The sequence below is a fragment of the Triplophysa rosa genome, linkage group LG19 (genome assembly GCF_024868665.1).
Source record: "Triplophysa rosa linkage group LG19, Trosa_1v2, whole genome shotgun sequence".
Taxonomy (NCBI): domain Eukaryota; kingdom Metazoa; phylum Chordata; class Actinopteri; order Cypriniformes; family Nemacheilidae; genus Triplophysa; species Triplophysa rosa.
In genome coordinates, this window is record NC_079908.1 from 7,961,446 (window position 1) to 7,986,344 (window position 24,899).

Consider the following 24,899-nt stretch of genomic DNA (forward strand, 5'->3'; position numbering starts at 1 on the left):
GTATTAGAAGATGAAGGGCTAAATCCATGTGAACAATCTGAATAATTGCTCAATAAACAGAATGGCACTTCATTAAATGATACAGTACAGTACATGCACGCTTTGCAGGAATAATAATGTTATCTGTTTTATTTGCAAAAACATTTTTTTTTACTTAAAAATCATGTTTTTATTGTGTAATCATGTTTTTATTGTGTTATTACTTAATCAAAAAACAAATGCAGTTTGATTAATATGAATTGGAATGCACAATAAAAAAAAGTAACTTAGGCGTATATTTTATAATCTTAATTTGAATATGGCAACAACTATATTTGAATATGACTACAATTTTATTTTAAGATCTTAATTTAAATACATCAGCGTGATACCTCATTTTTTAATATTTTTATGATTAAATGACTGACAGAGACCCATCTCCTATCAGCCAGCCACTGTGAGCATAGTCAGTAAACTTGCTGACATCATCCATAGCAACAAGGCAAAACCCAGCCCTTATCAAGGATGCTTATCCAAAACAGAAACAGCTACAGAATATATTTGGAGTAGGTCTGCCATTCCTCTAGGAGAGATTTAGTGTCATTGTGACTAAAGGTTTGTGAGGAGAACCCTTGCTTTCCCAAGAAGGCAAAAAAGGTATAAAAGCCTTTTGTAGATGCTTGTCCGTGAAATCCAGTAGGTATAGTATCCCTTTAATGGTCCAGTGTTTCCAGACAGATCGGCTCATTAGTAACCAAACTCGACAAGCCTGACTACCTGCCTCAGCAGAAAAGTGCTCTCCTATCCAGATAAGTTTGTTCAGCTTTTGAGCTGCATGTCATGAAAAGCTAATGAAGACAACTGACCATCTTACAGTATCATCCACAAAGCATTTAAATTTAGACCATACAATTAGCGTTTAAAAAAACAACCACGGCTTAGGCAAAAATAATTGCTTTACACAAATAAGCAAAATACGTATGACATAATCTTTAATATCATTTAAAGGCAGCGATTAAAGCATTTTGTACAACTTCAGTGCAAAAACAAATCTGGACTTGGAAAAATGAACATAAATCATCTTGTTGCTTCAACTCGTGCAACTACAGAAAGCAAACGTTACTGTATTGCCACATATACAAATTAAATATTATACATGGCCTATGCATTTATGCACAGCCTCTATAGCTAAAGTCATGAATGTGTATGTGGAACAGAATGTAAGCATTTGTTGTGTGTGTGTATGCGTGTGTCTGTGTGTATGTATCTGAGAGTGGCTCAAGCCATCAGTGCATCACAGTCCAGTTTTGGAGCCGATGTCCAAGCTTTCATAAATGACAGATGTTCTTTCAGCCCGATTTGAAGAGAAGAATGGCCACTTGACCCAGGTAGAAGTAGATGAAATGCTTCGTTTCATGCGTCACGTAACTGCCAAAGTTCCGTCCCACAATGCAATGCCATGTCGGATTATACTTCTTATCAAATTCCTGTTGAAAGAGCAAGAACAAACAGATATTTGAGTGGGACCACCAATATTCTCAAACAAACATGACCTCTAAAAAAAGACTTCTTTCCGCAAGAACCAAAGCAAAAATAAGCACCGAGATATTAGAATATTATTGCTTTTATTTTGAAGCATGTTGTATTGTCAATTATAAATATTTTGTGAATAACCTTCTTGATATAAGCAGCAATATCCTTTTCAATGTTGTACTTCTCCATGGCCTGTGTTGCACAATCCACTGCATCCTGCTGCATGTCTTCAGACATATCAGCATTCTTTATTACTGCCTTCCTGTCAGTCATGATAGCTGTGAATACAACGAAAGAAAACTTTATTCACATAAGTCGGGGTATACGAAAGCAGAAAATACATTGAGAATTGTCAATGAAAGATTTGGAAGTCATTTCAAATACTGTAAATATTTGCAACAGGCCAAAGAAAACAGAGCAAGCCTTTGCTTACAAACAGAGCCACTGGATTTACGATCAGTTTTTTTTTATCAGAAACAGATGAGAATGGCCTGCTGTGAACCTGTCTGAGTTTACGGAGTCATCTACCTTTCCAATCAGCTTATTAAAGAACTAGTGCATCTACGAAAAAAGAAACGTGCAGTCATGATTTGACAAAAAGGAGGCCACCTCAATCAGCTCCCTCTTCAGGACTCTCATGCACTCTGTGTTGGGCCCAGGAGAGGGAAAAGATTGATGAAATCTAACAGTAAGAGGATGTATGACAAAGTGTAGAAATCACATATTTTTCCATCTTAAGTTACTGAAGTGAAACCTCGAATTCACAGACAAAAAATAATGTTTGAGTTTTCTTAACTGGAAATAACTTGCCCTGGCATGTATTAATAAATATTCACTGCCATTGTTTTGTCTCAAGATGCATGCCATTAATGCTTTTTTCTTTTTTTCTTAAATACTCAAATTTAACTAATGTATGATCCGGGCTGAAGTTAAGTCTTTGAAACTGGCCCTTAAAGGCCTATTTTACAGGCGCAGTTGTGATTAACAGCGGCCACTAGCGTTGTATTATAGATTTGCCACGAATCGCTCAGTCCAAACACGACGGTGGCCACCACAGTACAAAAAGATGTCGTTCTCATGTTGACGCAGGGAAAAGATTTTGCGGGTATTAGAAAGACTGTAGAAAGAGCTATGACTTATGTATTACATAAAATAAAAGGTTTGTGGATTTTAAGTTTAAAAAGAAGGATAAAGTCAGGCATGAGCTAGGACCTGCGTTAATATTATAAAGGCTTTACAGCAGAGACGCGTTAAGACCCGCGGCACTAAGGCTTTTAGCAGAGATACTCACAGATATCTATGGAGATACTTTCCAGCAGAGAGACGTTGGAGAGAAAGATCGTCTAAAAATCACCCCCGAGGATGATGCTTTGATTCGGATCAGTATGCGAGTAACATACTAACATACAAAGATATGTTGTTGTGTAATGTTAGCTGTGTGACGGAGCAGTTTTGAGCGTCATTGTTTATCTGGAACCGCTTTAATATTGTACTCGTCCAGATACTGGAGAGCGAGAGAGAGCGCGTTTTACTCGATGATGAATAAACTTTCAGTTAATCCGCGGGTCACATGCGTTCCGCACCGGACAGCACGATCCGTACGGATCATCCCGTGATCCGTTTCACCACGATACCGCAGCGGAGAGGAAGAGGAAACGCGCGTTGTAGAGTTGTTTGTCCGTTTAGGGCTGCTGTACAAAACATGGCGGCGAATTCAATGCATGTAGGCCCGCTCCGTATGTAGATATAAACAGCTTATTCTAAGGTATTACAAACATAATGGTTCATTACATAAGGTCTTTAAACAACTCTGAAGAAATAGTTTTGTATATTATATTGCATTTCTGTCAAAAGAGCCTCCTAAAAATGCCGTATTGTTCCTTTAAGTATTCCTGACAATAACCAAATCATGACATGAAAACAAGAAAAAAACAAGGATGATAAAATGCTTAGGAAAAAGCTTGTTGTATTATTTTTATTTTAATATTTTTTATCAGCATTTATTATTAACCGTGTTGTACTGTTTGCAAAGTAAACTATGACAAAGTGGAAATCTGTAACAGGAATCAACCATTTTAGCGGGTTCGTGAATGGAAAAATATACCCATATTGGCTATTGTTTCTTACAAAGACCTACTATAATCTAGGTGTGTGTGTGTGTGTGTAAAATATGGGAAACTATGCAGTTGCACAAGTAAGAAGATTAAAGCATAAATTAAGGCTTAAATTTCATTGGAGCAGGAGTGTAAATTAGGCTGCAAAGGACAATGAATAATTTACACAGGTGTCTGTCTTTATAAATTGAGAGGGCTGATATAACCCCACATTACATACTGAGGTTACTACAGACGGTGGCCATTTAACTTCACGTTAAAATAACTTTCACCTAAGGGCTCCGGTGTCAACATAAAACCTCTGTCTGGCCTCTGGTGTCCAGGGCTGAGGCCATACGGCCGTGATGTCCTCAGCATCTGCTCTCAACGCTCTCTCATCATTAGCAGAATTACATAACAGCCTTTCTCTCCAGACGGCGAGCACTTCTAACTTTCATGTCACGCCACCGCCCCATTTATCTCCCACTGAAACGCTTTACGCAGCGTTTTCTGTTGTTTTCGCCATTACGTCTTTATCGTCAACAATGACGATATGCATATGTAATGCGAACTAGATGTAAAAACGCCGACAGACGCAGCGTGCCCATGATGCAACCGCGCTTAATAGCGAACTTGTCAAAATGTATGCAAATAAACACATGCGTAATTTCCCTCATAGACTACACGTACAAGACTTCGGATGCATGCACAGGAAATAAAATCCACATTGCTCACCTCTTGTGGTGTTTTTACACTAGGAAACTGTTTGGTTCAGGCTTTTCTTGAGCCGCTGTGCTTCACGCTTGACTTCACTAACCACTATTTAAATCGTAACTCTACCCATGCGGCTGCCCTCGTAACTCACATCCAACCGCGCGTCACGAAACCCGGCGTGCCCCGCCCACCGCACTGCACCGGCTCTCTGATTGGTTTCTTCACAGCCTCACCCCGCAAGTTCGAGCGTTTTACACTAGCTTCCCACTGCCCGCATTTTATTTCATCCCATAATGCACCGGTGCTAACTGGGCCCATGCTGGACCCGGACTCTCACGTCCACCGTCGGTATCGTGTCATAGCTGGGGGCGCGGTCTGGGGCGGAGTCGGCGTTGGGGGAAAGAGAGCGTTCTTTTCCCCTTCATTGGAAATGCATGGCGTTAGCCAGTATGGTCTACATAAAACCACTTTTACCGTTCAACAGAGCAATATACATAGAAAAATCGAGCCGTATTAGGTGGGAGACTCCGTGCAGTTTCTATGACTGAAGAAACGACCCAACGGAATGGCCTGGAGTAACGTTACCTACCTGATTGAGTCTCCAGCTAGGTGACAACTGTGATTTCAGTATCCCATGGTCATTCAACATTTTTAACCCATGTTCATTAAGGCTTGACTGTAGCACGCAACGGTTTCCCGCATAGAAGTCCATTATAAGGAAACAGCTTATTGTTGAAAAAAACAGCATATGCTGGTTTGGTATGTTTTGATAAACGGGTGTCTCAAGGCAGCCATAAACTAAGAACACAGAATTTTCTGTTATTATGTTGATGTTTGATATCAGTGGTAAAGAAATGTATTTTATTATTTGGTTGTACAAGGTAATTGTTTCGGTTTTAAGCCACGAAGCTGCTTTCTTATAATATATATGGTGAGGACAAACGTATATGTAAGGGTTATTTTAATAAAATAACAGTTCAGTATTGCAATTAAGAAACATATAAGCATATATACTGTATTATTCAGCTCATCACATTCAATGAGAAATGTAACCTTTTATGCATGTAGTGGGTACTGAAATGGTGTTTACTGCCAAAAAATGTAAATATTAAGGTTGTGAATTTTACTCTAAAAAGGTAAATTACATCTACATTTTTATGAATTGATGAAGTGAACATTCATACATTAGGTTGCAGCTGCAGGGTGGTTGACGAATAGGCTATGCAGTAAAAAATATGTTTTGTTAAACACCATTTCTGAATAAAAAATCTTAATAACATACAAATAGCATGAGATAGATCTATATCCTTCATTAGACTCTTATTTACTCATGAAATTATGAATTACATTATTTTCCCCCATTACATGTTTTCAATAAATATGAGACAAAATTTGCTGTCATCCTTTCGAAAATTATACTATTTTAAGATGAGTGATGACTATAACTCCCCTACTGCAATACCCAAACTGTTCTTTAAGATATTATGAGATAAAAACAAATTTGTGGTTCATGTGCGTCACACCATTGGACATTATGTAACACTAAAGGACAGAAATGGTATATTGCATTAAATGAGAAAGTGAGAGGTATTACACTTTTTAATTATTTATTTATTTAATTCATAGACAATACATTACAATCTAAAGTAAAAAGTAAGAAAAAAGCCAAATTGTTTCCCCCAAGTGTAGAAACATTTTCTATGTCAGTCATTCAGGATGTTACTGAAACTTTTCTAGTGTCTCCTACTGCACAGCACAGCCAAACTAATTGATATTCAAACTATATTCATTAAAATGTTAATTAAGTATAAGGCTGCATTTTTCTCCCTCAATTCTTTCTTTCTCAAAACCAAAGAAGTATCACATTTATTTTATGATACTTACAACGATACATTTTCTGCAAAACATCAGAAAAATTGTAATTAATGTAACTATATCATTTGAGAACACCACAAATTATCAAATATGAATAAGAAATTAGTTATTATTATACAATTGTTTAAAATGCTTCTTAATAAGACCTTGTCCTGACAGTACGGTTGTCACAGGACATTATCCGTCACACCGGTAGACAACATCTGTCACACCGAACGATGTTTTAGCCTTTTGTCTCAACAGACCTTGCTGTTTCTAGCAAACCTGTCAAAAGCAGTTAGCAAAAATAATTTGCATAATTTTCCATGATTGTGTAGTTTAACATATAGTTTTTTTATAAAATAATATAACTTCGGGGCATCACACCAAAGGAAAACATAACTTAACACTTCTATAGTGGTTCCAAAAAAGTTAAATATTTCAACAATTTTGAAACAACCATGTACACACCTCAAGTGCTTCATAAACCCTGATAAATTGAAATCAAATTAAGATCAAATTTGTGGAAACTTATTCCCTCAAAACCGAGTTGATAAACTCAGTTATTTTGAGTAAAGAACACCAAACACTAAACTTTAGTAAACTTAAAACAATTAATTTGGAAAAAACTTCATTTTTCATTATTCCATTTTATCTTTAGTTGAGTTTCGCTTTGAACAATTATCAATGTTGTTATGAAGGAACAACAGCCAATTACAGCTGAGGTATTACCAATTTAATGCCTTCAGGTCAAATATGATTTGAAATTAGTCTGTTTTCCTCCTAAGCAAATGCTCTACTCGTCTGCACAAATTTAAATAACAGAACACTAACATTTATAAGCCTCTTCCCGTTGTAATCTTGATATAAATACATAAAATAACACGTTATTTTGAGATTTATTTCCATTATCCAGCCCACACAAATCATGCTGGGAATCACTCTGACTTCAAATTTTTGAGTTAAGTGACTTATTATTTTTGTGTCACTGGAACTCAAAATATTAAAATCGTTAAATACACTTAATTTATAATTTAACCTCTTCACAATTTTGAGATTTGGCTAAAATAAAATCTAATAACAAAGTAGTTTTATAACAACAGGTCCATGTAAAAAATAGATATGCTTAACCATTTATTGCATTTTAAATGATGATAATACTAATCATGTTCATATTAATAAGTAATAACACCTTTAAAGGAAAAGCTCGCCTAAAAATTAAACTTTTGTGATCATTTACTCACCCTTAAGTTGTTACAAACCTGTATACACTATTTTGTTATGTATAACACAAAATAATATATTTCAAACAATGTAGGTAACTAAACAGTTCTGGGCACCATTGATTTTTTTACTACTATAGTAGTCAATAGTGCCCCAAAACTGTCTATATTTTTTGTGTTTAGCCAAACAAACAAAAAACAGGCTTGAGACAACTTGAGGGTGAGTAAATGATGACAGAATTGTATTTTTTAAAACTATCCCTTTAAGATATGTATGAATTGCCCTATAATCTGCATCATTAATACATGTTTGAACACCTTGTTTTATTATTCTAGACCAAACAGCAAAGAGTAAAACAGATCTTAAGAAATAAGAAGCAATAACCACAACATGTGTCAATTGGACATTTAATCTTTATTTAAAGGGTGAAAGAGAAACACTATAACTAGAAAGTAGCCAATTGTGAGGGGAACACCACTGCCAACACAACAAATACCAACAAATGTAAATGTAATTTGTTTTAGAAACCCTAAATAAACTACAACATCCCATTCAAAATGTGCCTATCACCCACCCTCCCACTACTTCCCCTCTATTTACCACGCTCTTCATGTGGATTCCATCCAAAGCAACTGATCCAGCCTTCTGGTTCCTTGCTCTGCTCCTTTTAACACCAAAAAAACTCATCTCAAAACAAAACAGCCTGGATCCCTTCTGCGCGCATCATTGGGTCTCCACGAAAAAAAGAATGAATTTGGTTTTAGAGAAGCCAATTAAGACATGGGGTATCCTTTTCTGTGTTTAACTCCTTTAATTGCGGTTTGGTGGGGGTTGGGGTTGGGATCCTCTCCTATGGTTCCCGCTCCCGGTAAAATGATCCCGCTCCATGTATCCATCCTTATCCTAATCCTAATCCTGATCCTGAACTGATCCAATGATCCGGCTCCAAGGATCGGGACACTGTGAGCCCCTCCTCCAATCCAAACCTTTGAATACCGGCAAAATCAAAGAGAGGGAGGTAACAAGTTAGAATCACAGCTAAATGAAGAGCTTCTGTTATCTATCATTGTTTCTAGAAATTGGAGCGGTCTTTGTTTTTCTCCCCTGTGTAAACGATAAAAAAGGATACCAGACTATGATATGCCCTGGAAGTAACTTAGAGCACCATTTAAACACGTTATATTGTGCTTATAAATTGAAAAAACAAGCATAACTCACTGCACAAAAGACACTTTCCTTGAACAACTGCAGAAGCTTTTGTTTGAATTGGTTTATAAATCTACATGGGGTTCAATAGAGGACAAATCCCAGCACATTCTGGACAACAGGCAAAAATGATTTTGGATTTAAACACGAAACGCTCAAAACTGGAAAAAAAGCTGTCTTAATGTATGCACAAGCTTTGCAACATCCAGACAGTACGCATGCACGCTTAAGCAGCAATGACCAGTGAGAAAAGGTAAATAAAAAAAATGGGAAAGGAAGTGTTGTGAAGGGGGGGAAATGGCAAAGCAAAACTAATGTGTTACCGAACTAAGCAATTCCAGAGTACTGGACGTCTTTAGAAAAATAAAAACTGCCTTTTTGTTGAAGGTGACTAAAGCTGCTTGCTGTCATACCATTGCCTCAAATGAAATGCCTGCTCCTCCTCCTCCAAAAACGCTTTATCCTAATATGAATGAACTGTGCTTCAAAATCCTTTATTCCAAAGCTTTCTTTAATCCTGCTCTTCTGTTGTCTATAGAAAGACATGAAAAGGTAAAAAATAGAACATTTTGCAACAAAATAAAAAAAATTCTCACCCCAGAAAATGTCAAAAACGAACAACGTTAACAAAATAAAACAGTATCATATTAATCCTTCAAAACAGAACTATTTAAAGCATTTCAACATGTTTCTTGTTTCAAATATAGTACAAGGGATGAGTTTAAAGATCCAGTTTAAATGTGAATGCAAGACGAAGACATGACAGGGTCATGGGATAGAAGACAACAAAAAAAGAATCGACAGGGAAGGAAGAGAGAGAGAAAGGAGAACATCCGTTAATCTACTCTTAGCTGTGTTTAGCAAATAAAAATCAAATTTTGGGATTTTATTTGATAAAGATGAGAGAAAGCAATCTGGGGAAAGTGGAAAGACAAAATGAATCGAGAGAGCAATGAAGTACAACAGTGGGTCCAGTAGAAGGTGACACAGGGTGTATGATTGTGGCCAGCCTATTAGCTGTGAAGTGGATGTTTAGGTGCGGGAACGAGAGCGGCTGTGGCGGGGCGAGTAACGGGGTGATCCTCGGCTGCGGCGTGGTGAGTAGCTGCGACTGCGGTTGTTGCTCCGGCTGCGACTTCTGCTGCGGCTGCGAGAGCGCGAGCGCCCGTAACTGGGGCTGCGCGGGCCATCCACTTTTACGCGGATGTAAGCCGTTTCCCCCTGAGGAACACACAATTGGAACGGTTTCTAATGGGGAACTTTCATTCACGGTTACCAAAATCTAATTTATGGCTCACTTGATGTAGACTTTTTTTGTAGATTTACGAGCGCTATCCCAAATTACAGTGGTTCTTTATGTACATGGCCCACTTACATTCAAAAGATCCATTCCATGGATCCTTCTAGTCCATGTTGCTCCATCATGGGTCTCTGACATCAATCTTACCTTGAAATTCCCAAATCCTTAAGCTATGCCCTGTCCTGTCCAATGGCGGTCTACATTTATAAACTCACACCTACCTCGTGTGACCGGAACTTAGTGTTATCCAGCTTTCGAACGGCGTAGGTCATGTCTTCTTTGCGCACAAACTCCACAACGCCGGTGCCATCCCGGAATACGTCAGCATAACATACATCACCTGCTTCACGCATGTGATCCTTAAGGTCCTGCCAGCTGCCACTAGGAGGAAGTCCTGGAAAAAAATATGTTTGTTAAAATCGTATACACAAAAAAAGAATCCTGTTGTGGCATTCCTTATTGTTAATCAGAATCAAAAACAAAATGAAGTAGTTCTCAGATTTCTTGAAAGACCTGTTTTGAGAACAGGAGAAGGACAGAGAAATTTTTATATGACCAGTCTACTCATCTACTTACCTGACACTATGACCCTGTACTCAGAGCGCCTAGATGGGGGGCCATATCTGCCTCTTGGAGCTCCAACGCCCCCGCCACCACCTCCACCTCCACCTCCACCTCTTCCACCTCCCCTTCCACTCCTTGGGAACTCCACTCGAAGGCGATAGCCATCATAGTCATAGCCATCTCGTCCGTATACAGCATCCTCTGCATCCCTAAATAGTAAATACATACTAAATAAACAGGTGACATGGTACATTTCCCTGCTGCAGTGTTTACACAAGTCTTAAAAATAAAATAGAAACCATCACAGAAATTCCAGTGGATTTAATGGGAATTGTAGCGATTCAACAAAAACTGTAATAGTCTTTGTGGGTCTCTCTGGTAATGTATTGGGTTTGAATGGTGGGATAATTATCAGGTGGATGGCAACCAAAAGAAAACCATTAAATCCTACCAAAACACACAACATAAAGACGTTTTGTAATGGTTTTCATGTTACACAACTTTTTTGTATTTAATTTTTTCGTCTGCAAAATACAAACACAATTTTTTTTTATTTTGTTTGATACTGGTCCATATGACAGGTACATTTAACGGCTACTTTCAAACTTATGCTTAAAAATATACAAACACAAAATGTACTAAACTAGCATTTGTAAATAGGAAATCACAATTAAACCATAAATTAAAGATATTCATTAGTGGTGTTTTAAAATGATTAACATCTGATAACTGCTGGATTTCAATACTGCACGCTGATCACGTAAGTTAGATCCATGTAACAGTTAGGAAAGATCCGTTTGGCTTGTGTTTACCTCGGATCTTCAAACTCCACGAATGCAAACGGCGGACCCCCTCTTCTGTTTTTAAGGTCGATATCCCGAATCGCTCCGTATTTATAAAACACATCCTCCACGTCCTTGGTGCGAATATCGGGGGGTAAATTACCCACGTAAATCCGACAGTCGTTGTTTCCTGCAGGGCCTCGGATTACACTGCCGGACATTTTCAACTTGAAGATACGCTAACAATGTTGAGAACTAGATATGTCCGTCAGCTGACATAAAAAAAACAATATATGAGTACTGCGTATGTATACGTTTATCAATCAAAGCTACAATTTATCTTTCAATACGAGAACGGAAAAACAATAAGATCCTTTACAATATGGCGCCGACACTTTCACCCTCAACAACACACACTCGCGCCTGCGCAGTAAACGGAGCTACGCCGCGCGGAGTGATACGAGCCTGACAGAATTGTGAAATATTTCAAATTATTTGTGCGAGACGCGCACTAAAAGAAATACATATGTTTTTAACTTGCTTTAACATATTCTATCTGATATCACTATTCGCTTTCCATTGCCTGTGTTATAAAAATTGACGTGTCTTTCTGGCTCCAAAAGCATTTACTGGAGAACTTGTACAATTTGTTAAATCAATACAGGTGGTATTTAATAAGGTTTAGTAGTATAATAAAGCTTTGCCTGAATATTATGGCACAGAACAAAAACACATTTCAAACTGTGGGATTCATGGACAAAAATGCAACATTATTAAATGTAGTTAATAACACAGGCTACTATAAAAAAATGAAGAAAACTGTAAATAAGATCATTAAAAAAAACCTAAACATTTCTGGTTATTTTGATAATGTGTTAGGTAGAAATTTATTTTGGGTTATGGCTTTGATAACAACGTTACTCAAAATGAATAAGAAAAATACAGTAATAAAACAGAAATATCCAGTGTTACAGAATGCAAACAGAATAATTTTTCATTTCATTCAAATATTTGAGCATAGCTCTAGTACAACCGAAGCAGCATCGATATACATCCTAGAATTCACACCATGACATACTTTGATGTAGCATTACAGTATTTTTCTAATTTGATGACTCTGCTACACCCTGACATAATAAATATAACATTTACACATGCTGTCTTTTAAAGAATTTGTAAAACCACATCACTCTTTGCAAGTGCAGCTGTCTGTGTGCATACACCCTCTTCAGTCATTTTTGGCTTGCTTTTCTGCTCGCATCTGCCTAGTTTCTTTCACAATTTTCAGCAGCGAGAGTACAATAGGTACACACATGGGTAAGAAAAGAGGAATGTAGATGGCAAACTTCTGATCATCTGGAAAATAGAGAAGATGCAAAAGTGATGGGTTGAAAAAGGCCCTCTCTGAAGCCAAAATGGCTTCCCGGCTGTACTGGAGTGCAAATGCCAAGTTCCCAGCCTCCAACTCGGCGACAGCAGACTGTAGTGAGGACACTGCACTGGAGACCTGTGCAAAAAGTTATAGCAATTTTAGAATTCATTCAGTTTTCAATGTGTATGATAAACGAAGAATAAGTCTGTGCGGATCCCTACCTGCTGAGCGATATTATCATTGATGACAATGTTACCTATCTGGTCGAGCAGCTGAGCAAGGGAGGTGATGGTGGTGCTGGCCGTGGCTATGTTCTCAACGCTGCGGCTCCAAAGGAGTCGGTCCAGCTCCCAATCAGCCAATCCAGCACTGCCTGGACTCTGCAGCATGAAACCTGGAGGAGGATGTGTGTGCTGCACACCCAACATAAGTCTGAAAATGCAGTGAGGGACAGAAAACGACAGAAAAGTGAAAGTAGAGGGTAAACATACATTAGTCTATTTTGCAAATAGCATTTTATAAAGCTGCCAAACACCCCTCAAAACAATACACATTCAGATGCCTCTCTTATTTAAGATAAATACAAAAAATGCAATATGTATCAAAGCGATATGCTGATTGTTTTAAGACAATGCTTTAATGCACCAATAAAATGTTTTAATATCTTTTATTTGCACCTTTCCTGCCTTAAAATGTTCTCTCTCAAGGTTGAGCTGCCTTAATTCCTTTCTGAAATCTTAAATCCGTTTAAATTCTGTTTCATTTTTCAGTGAAAGATCTATTTATTTGCGCTCATTTACATACAAAAGGTTTCATTAAAATATTGAGTGTTGTCAAATCTTTAAAAAAATAACTGTAATTGGAAATGTTAATGTTAGTGAACCTAGTATTGCACTGAATCACGAGCTTAGCATACTGTTACATCCCTACAATATAATAAACAAATACTGTCATAGATATATAAAAGCAAACAGACAATTACTAACCGTAATTGTGCCAAGAATACACCCATTACTTTAGTCATATTAATGTTTATGTCTACAGGAAGTTGAGCTTCAGGTCCATACATGTCATTCACATTGTACACCTGAGGATATAGATAAAAAAGATCAAGTTTATAACACAGATCTGTTTATAACATGCATCATTGCACATGAAATAACACATCTACCGTTAATATTAATATACCATGATCCCACCCCAGCGGGGGCTGTGAAAAGCATTGGAGGGCACCTCCCGTTTTCTGCGGTCTCTGATGAAGAGAGGAGAGTGGTGGGCATCTGGCACATACAGCAGGAAGTTCAATACAGGGTTAGAGGAAGCTGCATTGGAACCTGTGAGTGAGAGAATAAAAAAAGAAGAGTAAACTGGAGTAAGTGTGCAAACTCAAACTATTCATCTAATTCAATGTTCTAATGCCCAGGCAAAATCTCACCTAGTCTGGCCTCCACAGGGTTAATGACATGTGACAGACTGTCTGCACTGAGTGTGTATGCAGATACACTGTTGTCAAATCGAGGGTTAACACCCAGAACAGCATAATACAGAATCTGAAAAGAAAAACTTGCCTCAGATTTTGCTTCTTTTGCTTCAGATCATGTGTAAAAACATTTTATGATAAACCACAGAATATTATCCAGTTAAAAAAAAAGTATTAGGAACAACTATGTACCTGGGAGTCAACAGAAAAGTTAGCTATGGGGGCAAGTTTATTCAGTAAAGGTTGAATGTAGCTATGAACGGCACCCTCGATATTCCAGTGAACATTGTGTGACATTGGGTCTGGGTTGAGCAGGCTAAATGTGATCTCATAGCCTAAGACACCAAAGAAGAAAAGGAAGACAGCGCTCAGATATGTCCATCGACAGTCTGATCACAAGTAAATGCAAAAACAGTGTTAACAGGTATCGGTCCAAAGAAGCTGAACACCTGTGATCAGATCATCTTAAATGATAATGCTACAGGACAAAAACAAGAGTAACAATCCTCACCCGGACTGGATTTAATGGCCCTCATGCTATCTGCCATACTCTCCTTAGTCACTTTGGCTAAGCGGACACGGTCGCTCAGAGCGGCTATAATATCCTGGTGACTGAAGGACATGGTGTTCACTATCTGCTCCACTTGTGGATCCAGACTAGAAAGGACCTCCTTTAAAGTCCACGTACTTCTAATGGGAGTGGAACGAAGCAGTGCAGTGCGTCGTTGCCCCACATACACGTTCACGTCCTGAGATCAAACAGCCAGAAAGCATTTAATTAGGTTTCAGTGATTATGTTTATGTTTTCAGTGTATGCATGCCCTGGATCTCACTTGTGGCAATAAGGTGGAGGACTCCGGGATCACATACACAACCACGGACCCACATGCACTTTCTGTGAGCATATGTAGAGAAAGATCCGCCTCTGTGCAGAGAGAGGAAAAGGGATTTGTAAATTTGGTTAATATTATTTATTTACAAATGAATACACTTGTTTATCCTACTGATGGCATTACATGAGCTCTATATGCCAACAACTTTAAACAAATCTGTGCCTCCCTAACAATCCTCTTTATTATTGATTCAATCGAACATGGGTCATTTTACACACATGCTGGATTCTCCAAGGCAAAGAAAGTATGCTAAAAACTCCCTTGTGGCCAAAGATAATGTCTCTACCTGCCGCACTGGGCTGATTCAAGGCATCTTCCTCCATTATAGTGGCAATGCGGTATTTGGTTTCAAATTTGTACCGCAAACCTGTTTTACCTGAAAAGTAAATAGAAAATGTGTTTTTAATCAATCCCCTTGTGGAAAATAGTTGTTTGTGGCATGGCTTTTGAATAGTTTGAATGAAGAAAGCTGTCACTGACCATCCACGTCATGCTCTTTTTCATTAACATGGCTTAGTGGAACCTTTTTCTGCTGTTCTGGGGTCAGTGTGCCCCGAGAGAAGACCACCTCTATATCAACACTTAGCTGGAGCTGGGAAACACACCCAAAGGAAATGCACATTTAAATTATCACAGTTAAAAAAAACATGATTCATATTAAACAAAGGTTGAACTTCCAGACTGTGTACCCGTAGCGTGGCGAGCTCGCTGATCTCAGAAAACGGCAGCCAGGCGCGGTACGTCTCCGTGGTCTTCCACCATAAAGGGATGCCCACCACTATCACCACTGCAGCGATGGCAAGGGCAGCATATCGCCCTCGCTGCTTTTCTGCACCGCGAAACATTAAGGATGGATTAGCAATCGATTACAATTTTATATAAAAGATAAGACATGGGCTGAGGTTATGCTAGTATTAACGCACATAAGAGTTACAAAACTGTCATTTCAATTGACCAAATCTCAACACATATAAGCCAGCGATACATTAGCATTTCACGTCATAATTCCGCTAATTAACAAACAGTGAAGGCAGTGAGTAACAATTAAAAATGTTTGAAAAAAATCTCGATTAACGCGTAATAAAATCGTATGAATAAACACTGTAATGTTACCCACCGAGCTGCAGGGCAGCCATTGCTGTTTGACAATACTACCGCAAGGGCCACTATTGGAGGACACTATCCAATCAGAGGCTAGATCGTCCAGGGACGTCCAATCACAGTTAAAAGGAAGACTTTGGTTGTAGCCAATAAGCTCTATCTAATTCATTTTATTTCCGGTTTGCGCTTTAAAATGAGCAAACGGGGCTGTTTAAATATTTAAAAAAACTAAAAAAAACCAAGATGGTTATTTTATTTTAAATAAAATTAAAACATTTATTTAAACAAAGAATTTGATTTATTTCATAACAAATATATATATACATTTTTTTATTAAAAATGTAGTTAGTTTCCAAAATAAGTCCTTAAAATAATGCTGTTAACTGCAAGCATAATAATGAACAGGTTCTGAGGTTTTTAATTATTTTATTTTAGTTGTTACTATTTGACACACAAAGTGCTTAAAGAACAATATCACGTCACAATATCACATTTTTTGTCAACAGAGCAGTCCGCCCCGCCGTTTACGCCAATAAAATCATATTATTCATTTAGCACTGTGTCACAAATAAGGGGAGGAGAGGAACAGCTTGGTACAGTCAAGCACACAATTACAACAGAGCACAATTTCAAAATAAATCCCATGTTTTCAAACTAATATTGTTAGTATTTTATATTAAATCTTTTGAACAGTATGCACACAGCCCAGACAATGCATTACTATTAAATGTGAACACAACACAAAATAATATTTCTGAATGTCTGGTGGAGCTAATCACATTAACCTTGCTGTCATGCTGCCAGTGTTTAATACAAGACTACTGAGCAATTCTGTATATATTACTCTGTTTCTTTCCTACATAATAAACCAACCCTGATGGCATTCAATGACTCGCACTCCAGCACCATGTCATCCACACAAGACACAAAGTCTTTATTATGAGTCCATGCTGCACTGAAAAGGAATGTGAAGAGTCAACTAGAGCGGCTGGTGCCTGAATTTGGAATGATGTTGGAAAAAAGGCTGAATCACATGTTCATACATAATTTAAAACCAGCTACAGGTGCACAAAAATACTGTCTCTTTAATCATAGCATGAAATCATCCCCAGAACTTTTAAAAAATAATATTTTTAATCTCCTGCGTTACTTTCTTTATCTCGCTTTTCTAAAGTTTAATACATTTTAAATAGTTACAATATGAGACATTGCAATGACAACCCTAAAGTACAGAAGACAGCGCAGGCCTGTGATTGGTCGGTGACAAGACGGGTAGCAGCTGTGCACTATACTATTGGCTGGCGGAAGCTGGAACGTTGCAATACAGGTTGTTCAGTAGGCATGGTTGGCCACGTAAAGGGACTGTCCCGCCGCTCCACCAGTTCCACTGGAGACGTACTTGCCCTGAGCAGCCAAACCATTAACCTGAAAAATTAAAAAGGTCAGTTTAGGTTTTATTGCAAAACAACGACTGCAGACCATTGATGTGACAATTATTTAAAGTCACAAATTCATTAAATACTGTATCTCCTGTAAACTGTAGGTTGTTACTGTATCCAATTTAGTCTAACATTAATGTGAATACGTTCACTAGGACTGTCAATTTAACATATTTATTTAGTATGATTAATTCAAGAGTCTATAAATAAGAAGAAAGGATTTAAAAAACTGACCACAGCACGTTTGATAAACTCCTCTGTGGCCGCCTTCTCATTTTCTTTGGCTCCACGCCAGGCGTTAAGGGCAGAAGCCTGCAGGGCACGTCCGTAAGAGAAGGTGAGGGCCCAGGGTTTGTTCAGAGGGCAGTTGTTGATGGCGTTCAGGTTAACAGAGGCCTCTTCCTCACTCTGGCCTCCAGAGAGGAAGGTCACACCTGGGCGTTTCGAAACGAATTATGCAGATGTTTAGTATTCTGACCTCACCGCACTCAGATTGCATGAAACCTTACTGACTGTTGAAGTGCGACTAACCTGTTACTGCGGGGGGAACAGTGCGGCGCAGCGCTGTCACTGTTGCCATGGCAATCTCTTGATTGCTGTATTTGGTAGGGCAGGAGTGTCCAGCGGTCACCATGTTGGGTTTCAGAAGAGTACCCTCCAGATAAACGTGATGGTCAGACAGGGCTTTGTAACAGGCAGCAAGGACCTGGAGATACATGGGAAACAGTAGTTAGATGCTGAGCGTAGCTGCATCTGCCTTGTCGTCAGGTATAATTAACTGCAAAACTCCAAGACATCCCAGTCTTTTCATGTACCTTTTCTGTAACATACTGGCAGCGCTTCAAGTCATGGTCGCCATCTGGCAAAATCTCAGGCTCCACAATGGGCACAATGCCATTCTGAAAAAACAAACCAAGACTTTTCAAAGAGCTTGTAAAGACATCACACCTTTACAGCTTAAATGTGTTATCTATTTATTACTTTTAACTAAGACAAAGCACTAATATATTTATATATACACACAGATGAAATCCACTTTATTCACTGTGACAGTTTTATTCTAGGAGGTCCTGCCTATGAGATAAACACAAAGATGACCCAAGTTGTATTTATGTGGGTATTAAGGAGCTCACCTGCTGGCAGATGCTGGCGTAGCGGGCCAGGACATTGGCGTTCTCCATGATGGCTAACTCTGAGGGTGTGGTCTCGCTGATTTTCAGCACAGAGCGCCACTTGGCGAAGTCTGCACCATCTTTCTTATACTGAGCACAGCGTTCTGACAGGCCATCGAGCCCTAAAGATAAACAGATCTAGAATTAGCAAAAACAACTTGCAAATTTGTCATAATTTTTATCAATGTGGCAGTAACCGTTTCCTCTGTGTACCCTGTGTTGTGGTCTCGCCATTTGTTCCCGCCAGAGGGACGACACCCTTGTCAACCTGTTAATGATGAGAAGAGCTTTTATTAGAATTAAACAGCCATATTAGCACTAACAAATTATTTAAGAATCCTAATATTATTTTTAAAGCTGAACTTTCTGTACTAAAGCAAACTTTTTGGATTAAAAGTAAAAAAAATCTGTGGTGAAAACATCTCCTTACCTTAATTTATAATAATAATTTAAAATTTGATCTGTCAACTACAATTTTTCCGGAAATAGTCATTTGAATTTAAAGGTCCAGTGTATGAAATTTAGCGGCATATAGTGGTGAGGTTGCGAATTGGAACCAACGGCTCACTCCACCCCCCCCTTCAAAGCATTAAGGTGGCGGACACAGAACTAAGATGTTGCATGCTGTATATAGATAGAAATAACTCATCATACTAAGGTTAAAATGTCTTTATACACCTCTGAAGACAGTTCTAGATCTTCCACAAGATGACACATCGGACCTTTAATCCAAGTAAAGATAAATTTTAACAAAATGATTTCTAATTTGTAAATCGCTTTGGATGAAAGTGTCTGCTAAATAAATAAATGTAAATGTAAGTATGTAAAGTAACCTGCAATTTTATGTTTTCGACAGAGATGGCAATAGAGAGGCAATAGTTATGAATTGCAGATTTAACTGAATTTAAAATCAGACAATGTATATAAAGAAATTTGGAACAAGATAAGTGTAGTTTAAAAAAGCATATTTGTGAAAAATATTTTAATAAAACTAGTTATTATAGTTATGATTAAGAAAACAGTGTTGCACTGTAAATAAAGCAAAAAAAGCTAAATTGCACAATAATCTATATAGCAAACCTGGCTATAGAAGCCTTGCATACATACAGAGTTTGCAGCAAACATTAACGACTGCCTTTAACCTGATAATCTCATCCTAATCCTCTACCTGCGGAGTTATTTATGAACTCTATTCTTTTCTCCTGATAAGCACTGATATACAATACGAGCTAAGAGCTACTGGGGGTTTCAATAGATACCAGTGGCTCATTTTTTACATGAAAACCACTTACACTGAGGAACATTTTCTAAATATACCTACAGTGATTATACTTTTTTTGTATGTATATCAAGTCAAATGTATTGTGTGGCAATTGGCAAACATACTACACAGGTCTGTCAAATGATTAATCGTGATTAATCGCATCCAGAATAAAAGTTTGTGTTTACATAATATATGTCTGTGTAGTATGCATATTAATTTTGTTTTTATAAAAACATTCACATACTTGTATATATATTTTAGAAAAATATTTAAAAAATACTAAACATCTATAATTTAAATTATTGGTAAATATTAATAAATACTTATTTCCTAAATCGCTATACATGTATGTATAAGTGTATTAGTTTATAAATACAAAATTAATATGCACAGTACACGGACATATATAATGTAAACATAGGGCTACGACGATATATACAGTATATATATCGCACTTCACACGAATTATACCTGTCTAGGTCGATTCTGAAATCGCAAAGGCTTCGATTCTGTGTTTTATGCACAGCTCTTCTGTGTACTACGGCTCTTTGATAAGTAGGAAGTACTGCTCGATCTAAAATCATTGATATATACTATATATACTATATGATTGAGTCGTTTATAACGTGCATTTGAAAAAGCAACACTCGTCAAACAGCATCATTATAAATATACTTCATTATCATGAAAATACCTGAAAAGGTTTGAAGAACAGCAATAGAATATGACCATTTCCTCGAATTACGTGTAATCTTCTTCTGCGTTACATATTCAGAGTTTCTGCGCTAGAGTGCCCTCTGGCTTTCGGATGTGGCGGCATTTAACGTCTCGGTTACGTTTGTAACCTCGGTTCCCTGATGGAGGGAACGAGACGTTGTGTCGAACCGACAGATGGGGTTCGTCCCTGAGAACCAATCGCTTCCGACTACTTAGAAAAGGCCAATGAAAATTGGCGAATGAAATTTGCATGCCGGACTCCGCCCCCGGAAATCCAGGTATAAAAGGGAGACGGCGTGCTTCATTCATTCACCTTTGTTCTGAGGAACCTGAGACCTCTCACGTCTGCTGCAGAGAACAGCACGTGTTGTGGCAAGAGGACACAACGTCTCGTTCCCTCCATCAGGGAACCGAGGTTACAAACGTAACCGAGACGTTCCCTTTCTGTCGGTCTCTCGACGTTGTGTCGAACCGACAGATGGGGTTCCAATGGAAAACGCCATAACACTGTGCCCTGTCACAATCTCAACGAAGCGACGGTGACTGGCCTGGGCGTGTCAGCCGTGAGCGCTACCGCGAAATTTGTTACCTACCAGTGGGTAGGTAGGGGTCCCAGAGCTTTCTTGAAAGGTGGGAAGGCCCCTACCTTCGGCCTCACAGGCGGCGGCCTTGTTTCTCTAACAGCGAGAAGCCGCCCGGAACCGTAAGGCCACTGGGTAAGCGCTACTTCCTCAAGTGGGGGATGCGCTACAGAGACCACTTCCTACCGCAGCGAGGAGTATAGTGGAGATACCAACATGGTCTCACCGATGGGGGAGAACTCATGGGAAGAAAGTGCGGCTAAAGAGTAAACCGCGAGGTGGAAGTCCACCTGGGGAGGTCATGAGTTACCAAGGTGGGAACCAGCATGAGGATACATCAGACGGAACCGCCCTACTGGGGGGTTGCAACGTCTGGTAGCACTAGGTCCGGTTACAGCTATGTTGCGAATAACTCCGGAGATACCCGGCCTAAGGGGAAGGGCTGCTCTGCCCAGCCCGCCCGCAGGAGGTGCTTGCTAGTGATGGATGGAGTGCCTGTTCTTCACCCAGTGGGGGAAGAAGGGAGGCTAGTTAGTACGCTGACCCCCTTAGGAGAAAGGGGGAAGGTACTGTCATAGGCGTACACCCTACCGGCCGCCAGTCTTGCCTGACTGCAAGACTCGAGCCGATACCGGTTTTACGCGGAGGCTGTAGGACCTCTCGAAGGTGATGGGTGTAGCCCAACCCGCAGCTCTGCTGATGTCTGCCAGAGAGGCGCCTCGCCAATCTCTGTTTGAGACAGCCCTCCCTGCTGATCTCCAAAACAGACAAAGAGCTGCTCAGAGCTCTGTGGCTCTGCGTGTGGTCTAAGTAAAGGCGCAGCGCGTGTACTGGACACAACACGGATGGGGTTGGGTCTTCCTCCCCAGTGGGGAGCGCCTGTAAGTTCACCACCTGGTCCCGAAAAGGAGCGGTGGGAACCTTGGGCACGTAGCCGGGCCGAGGTCTCAGGATAATGTGAGAATCCCTGGGCCCAAACTCTAGGCAGTCAGGGGACACTGAGAATGCCTGTAGGTCCCCTACCCTCTTGATGAAGGCGAGCGCCATAAGGAGAACCGTCTTCATCGTGAGATGAGGAAGAGCGGCATCCCCTAGGGGCTCGAAGGGGGGCCTGGTGAGATCTGTCAGGACTACATCCAGGTCCCAAGAGGGTATGGAGCGTGGACGAGGCGGATTCCGCCTCCTAGCGCCCCTAGGAACCTAATGACCAGGTCGTGCTGCCCTAGAGACTTCCCAGCAACTGAGTTGTGATGAGCGGCAATGGCTGCTACATACACTTTCAGTGTGGAGGGGGGAGAGGTTAGTCTCGAGTCTCTCTTGTAAGAAGGACAGCACGGACCCGATCGAACAACTCCGTGGGTCTTCTCCTCGAGAAGCACACCAGGTCGAGAAGAGGCGCCACTTGTAGGCTTACAGTCGCCTAGTGGCTGGTGCCCTTGCCTGAGAAATGGTTCTACCACCGCTGGGGGCAGACCACTCAGGATCTCCTCGTCCCGTCCAGAGGCCAGACATGGAGGTTCCAGAGGTCTGGCCTGGGATGCCATAACGTGCCCTTCCCCTGGGAAAGCAGGTCCTTCTTCAGGGGAATCGGCCAGGGGGGAGCTGTCTTCAAGAGCATTATCTCCGAGAACCAAGTCCGGTTGGGCCAGTGTGGCGCAACGAGTAACACTTGCTGCTCCTTTTCCCTGACCTTGCACAGGGTCTGCGCAATGAGGCTCACTGGGGGGAAGGCGTACTTCCGCTTGTCCCGCGGCCAGCTGTGCGCTAGGGCATCCGTGCCGAGGGGTCCCTCGGTCAGAGAGTACCAAAGCGGGCAATGGGTGGTTTCGAGGGAGGCGAACAGGTCTACCTGGGCTTGCCCGAACTGCACCCAAATGAGCTGGACTGCACGGGGGTGGAGTCGCCACTCTCCGCGAGGCGTCGACTGACGAGAGAGCGCAACGGCTGTCTGGTTCAGGTCGCCTGGGATATACGTGGCACGCAGGGAGCGGGTCACCTGCTGACTCCAACGGAGGAGGCGTCGGGCAAGTCGTGTTAACTGCAGTGAGCGAACGCCACCCTGACGATTGATATACGCTACTGCTGTAGTGCTGTCCGACCGGACCAGCACGTGCTTGCCCTGCAAGAGAGGTTGCAGCCTCTTCAGTGCGAGTAGCATGGTCCACACCTCTAGGCAATTGATATGCCACCGCAGGCGGGGGCCCGTCCAAAGCCCCGACACTGCGTGCCCGTTGCACACTGCACCCCAACCCTGCAGGGAGGCTTCCGTCGTCATCACGATATGCCTCGTAACCTGCCCTAGGGGAATCCCTGCCCGAAGGAAGGTCATGGAAGACCAAGGGGTTAGGGTGCGTCGGCAGAGAGGCGTAATCACCATCCGCTTGCTGCCTGTGTGCCACGCTCTCCAGGGAACTCGACTCTGAAGCCAGTGTTGGAGCGGCCTCATGTGCATCAACCCTGTCATGGTGACAGAGTTGAGTTCCATACCAAGATAGAGGATGCTCTGCACAGGGGAGAGCTTGCTCTTCTCTCGGTTGACCTGTTGCCCCAATCGATCTAGGTGCCGGAGCACCAGGTCCCTGTGTACAAACAACAGATCTCGCGAGTGTGCCAAGATAAGCCAGTCGTCGAGATAGTTGAGTACCCGCACACCCTTCTCCCTGAGGGGAGAGAGGGCGGCTTCCACGATCTTCGTAAAGACTCGTGGAGACAGAGACAGACCGAAGGGGAGGACTCTGTACTGATATGCCTGACCCTCGAAAGCGAACCGTAGGAAGGGCGATGACGAGGGAGAATCGAGACATGAAAGTAAGCGTCCTTTAGGTCGATTGCCATGAACCAATCATGACATCTGCCAGATGTCAGGATGCGCTTCTGCGTGAGCATCCTGAACGGCAGCTTGTGCTGGTGTCTGTTCAGGGTACGCAGATCTAGGATGGGGCGCACCCCCCCGCCTTTTTTGGGGACGATGAAGTAGGGGCTGTAAAACCCCTTGGACATCTCGGTTAGGGGGACGGACTCGATCGCACCCTTCACCATAAGGGTGGCGACCTCGCCCCGTAGTACGGGAGCATCCCGGCCTCTGACCGAGGTGGCGAGGATGCCCCGGAACTTGGGCGGGTTTCTGGCGAACTGGATCGCATAGCGGAGACGGATCGTTCTCCTCAGCCACTGTGACGGTGTGGGAAGCTCGAGCCAAGCTCCCAGGGACTGCGACAGGGGGACTAAGGGTACGATCTGCTTCATCGACACCCCAGGGGGTAGTTCGATGGCTGGCAGTGCGGGTCTCTCTCCGGGGGCGGGCCCCCAGGAAGAAGACTGGCTCTGCTGGTTCGCCTGCCTGGCGATGCAGCTCGACGCACGTCGATTTGAGAGTGCTGAGGGCTACAATGTACATTCGATGTTGCGCCTTGCCATGACGCAACGCCGAGTTGCCGAACACCGTCGTGTAGAGGGTGAGAGCGGCTGTGATAAACACCCAGAGAGAGAGAGAAAGACCTTTAGAAGTGGGTAGTTGGGACGGGGCAGGAACCGTCCCGGATCGACCAACCAGCAATGGAATGGCTGGGGTCGGGCCCAAAAGGTGTTCTCAATCTCCCTCGGGTCTTCCCATGAGGGCCGCTACGGCTTC

At 41.2% G+C, this 24,899-nt stretch overlaps 4 protein-coding genes across 5 annotated transcripts in view; all 4 read right to left on the reverse strand.

The window, feature by feature from the left end:
• Window positions 1–255: 255 nt before the first annotated feature.
• On the reverse strand, window positions 256–4,507 carry dynll2b (dynein, light chain, LC8-type 2b). Its single transcript, XM_057360111.1, has 3 exons — window positions 4,341–4,507; window positions 1,654–1,790; window positions 256–1,466 (listed from the first exon to the last, which is right to left on the reverse strand). The coding sequence occupies exons 2-3, from the start codon at window positions 1,783–1,785 to the stop codon at window positions 1,329–1,331; spliced, it is 270 nt and encodes an 89-aa protein (XP_057216094.1). The 5' UTR covers window positions 1,786–1,790; window positions 4,341–4,507; the 3' UTR covers window positions 256–1,328.
• A 3,285-nt stretch (window positions 4,508–7,792) lies between these two features.
• On the reverse strand, window positions 7,793–11,687 carry srsf1b (serine and arginine rich splicing factor 1b). Of its 2 annotated transcripts, XR_008964917.1 has the most exons (5): window positions 11,280–11,687; window positions 10,480–10,676; window positions 10,125–10,297; window positions 9,017–9,824; window positions 7,793–8,383 (listed from the first exon to the last, which is right to left on the reverse strand). XR_008964917.1 is itself a non-coding variant. In XM_057360110.1 (4 exons), the coding sequence occupies exons 1-4, from the start codon at window positions 11,468–11,470 to the stop codon at window positions 9,636–9,638; spliced, it is 750 nt and encodes a 249-aa protein (XP_057216093.1). In that variant the 5' UTR covers window positions 11,471–11,687; the 3' UTR covers window positions 7,793–9,635. The 2 variants fall into 2 exon arrangements, 1 of the variants encoding a protein (XP_057216093.1); XM_057360110.1 differs by having other exon boundaries at window positions 7,793–9,824.
• A 188-nt stretch (window positions 11,688–11,875) lies between these two features.
• pigs (phosphatidylinositol glycan anchor biosynthesis, class S) lies at window positions 11,876–16,199 on the reverse strand. The gene is made up of 12 exons (XM_057360109.1): window positions 16,112–16,199; window positions 15,684–15,823; window positions 15,475–15,586; window positions 15,281–15,370; window positions 14,935–15,026; window positions 14,613–14,850; window positions 14,294–14,436; window positions 14,057–14,171; window positions 13,810–13,955; window positions 13,608–13,708; window positions 12,843–13,053; window positions 11,876–12,756 (listed from the first exon to the last, which is right to left on the reverse strand). Exons 1-12 carry the CDS (start codon window positions 16,128–16,130, stop codon window positions 12,478–12,480), a joined length of 1,686 nt encoding a protein of 561 aa, XP_057216092.1. The 5' UTR covers window positions 16,131–16,199; the 3' UTR covers window positions 11,876–12,477.
• Window positions 16,200–16,501: 302 nt separating this feature from the next.
• aldocb (aldolase C, fructose-bisphosphate, b) overlaps window positions 16,502–24,899 on the reverse strand; it is a 14,833-nt gene continuing 6,435 nt past the window's right edge. Inside the window, exons 4-9 of the mRNA XM_057360360.1 lie at window positions 18,920–18,974; window positions 18,668–18,828; window positions 18,350–18,433; window positions 18,066–18,240; window positions 17,769–17,968; window positions 16,502–17,520 (exon numbers count right to left, since the gene is read on the reverse strand). Coding sequence (XP_057216343.1) covers window positions 17,428–17,520; window positions 17,769–17,968; window positions 18,066–18,240; window positions 18,350–18,433; window positions 18,668–18,828; window positions 18,920–18,974 — 768 coding nt within the window. The 3' untranslated portion in view covers window positions 16,502–17,427. The remainder of the gene's footprint in view (window positions 17,521–17,768; window positions 17,969–18,065; window positions 18,241–18,349; window positions 18,434–18,667; window positions 18,829–18,919; window positions 18,975–24,899) is intronic.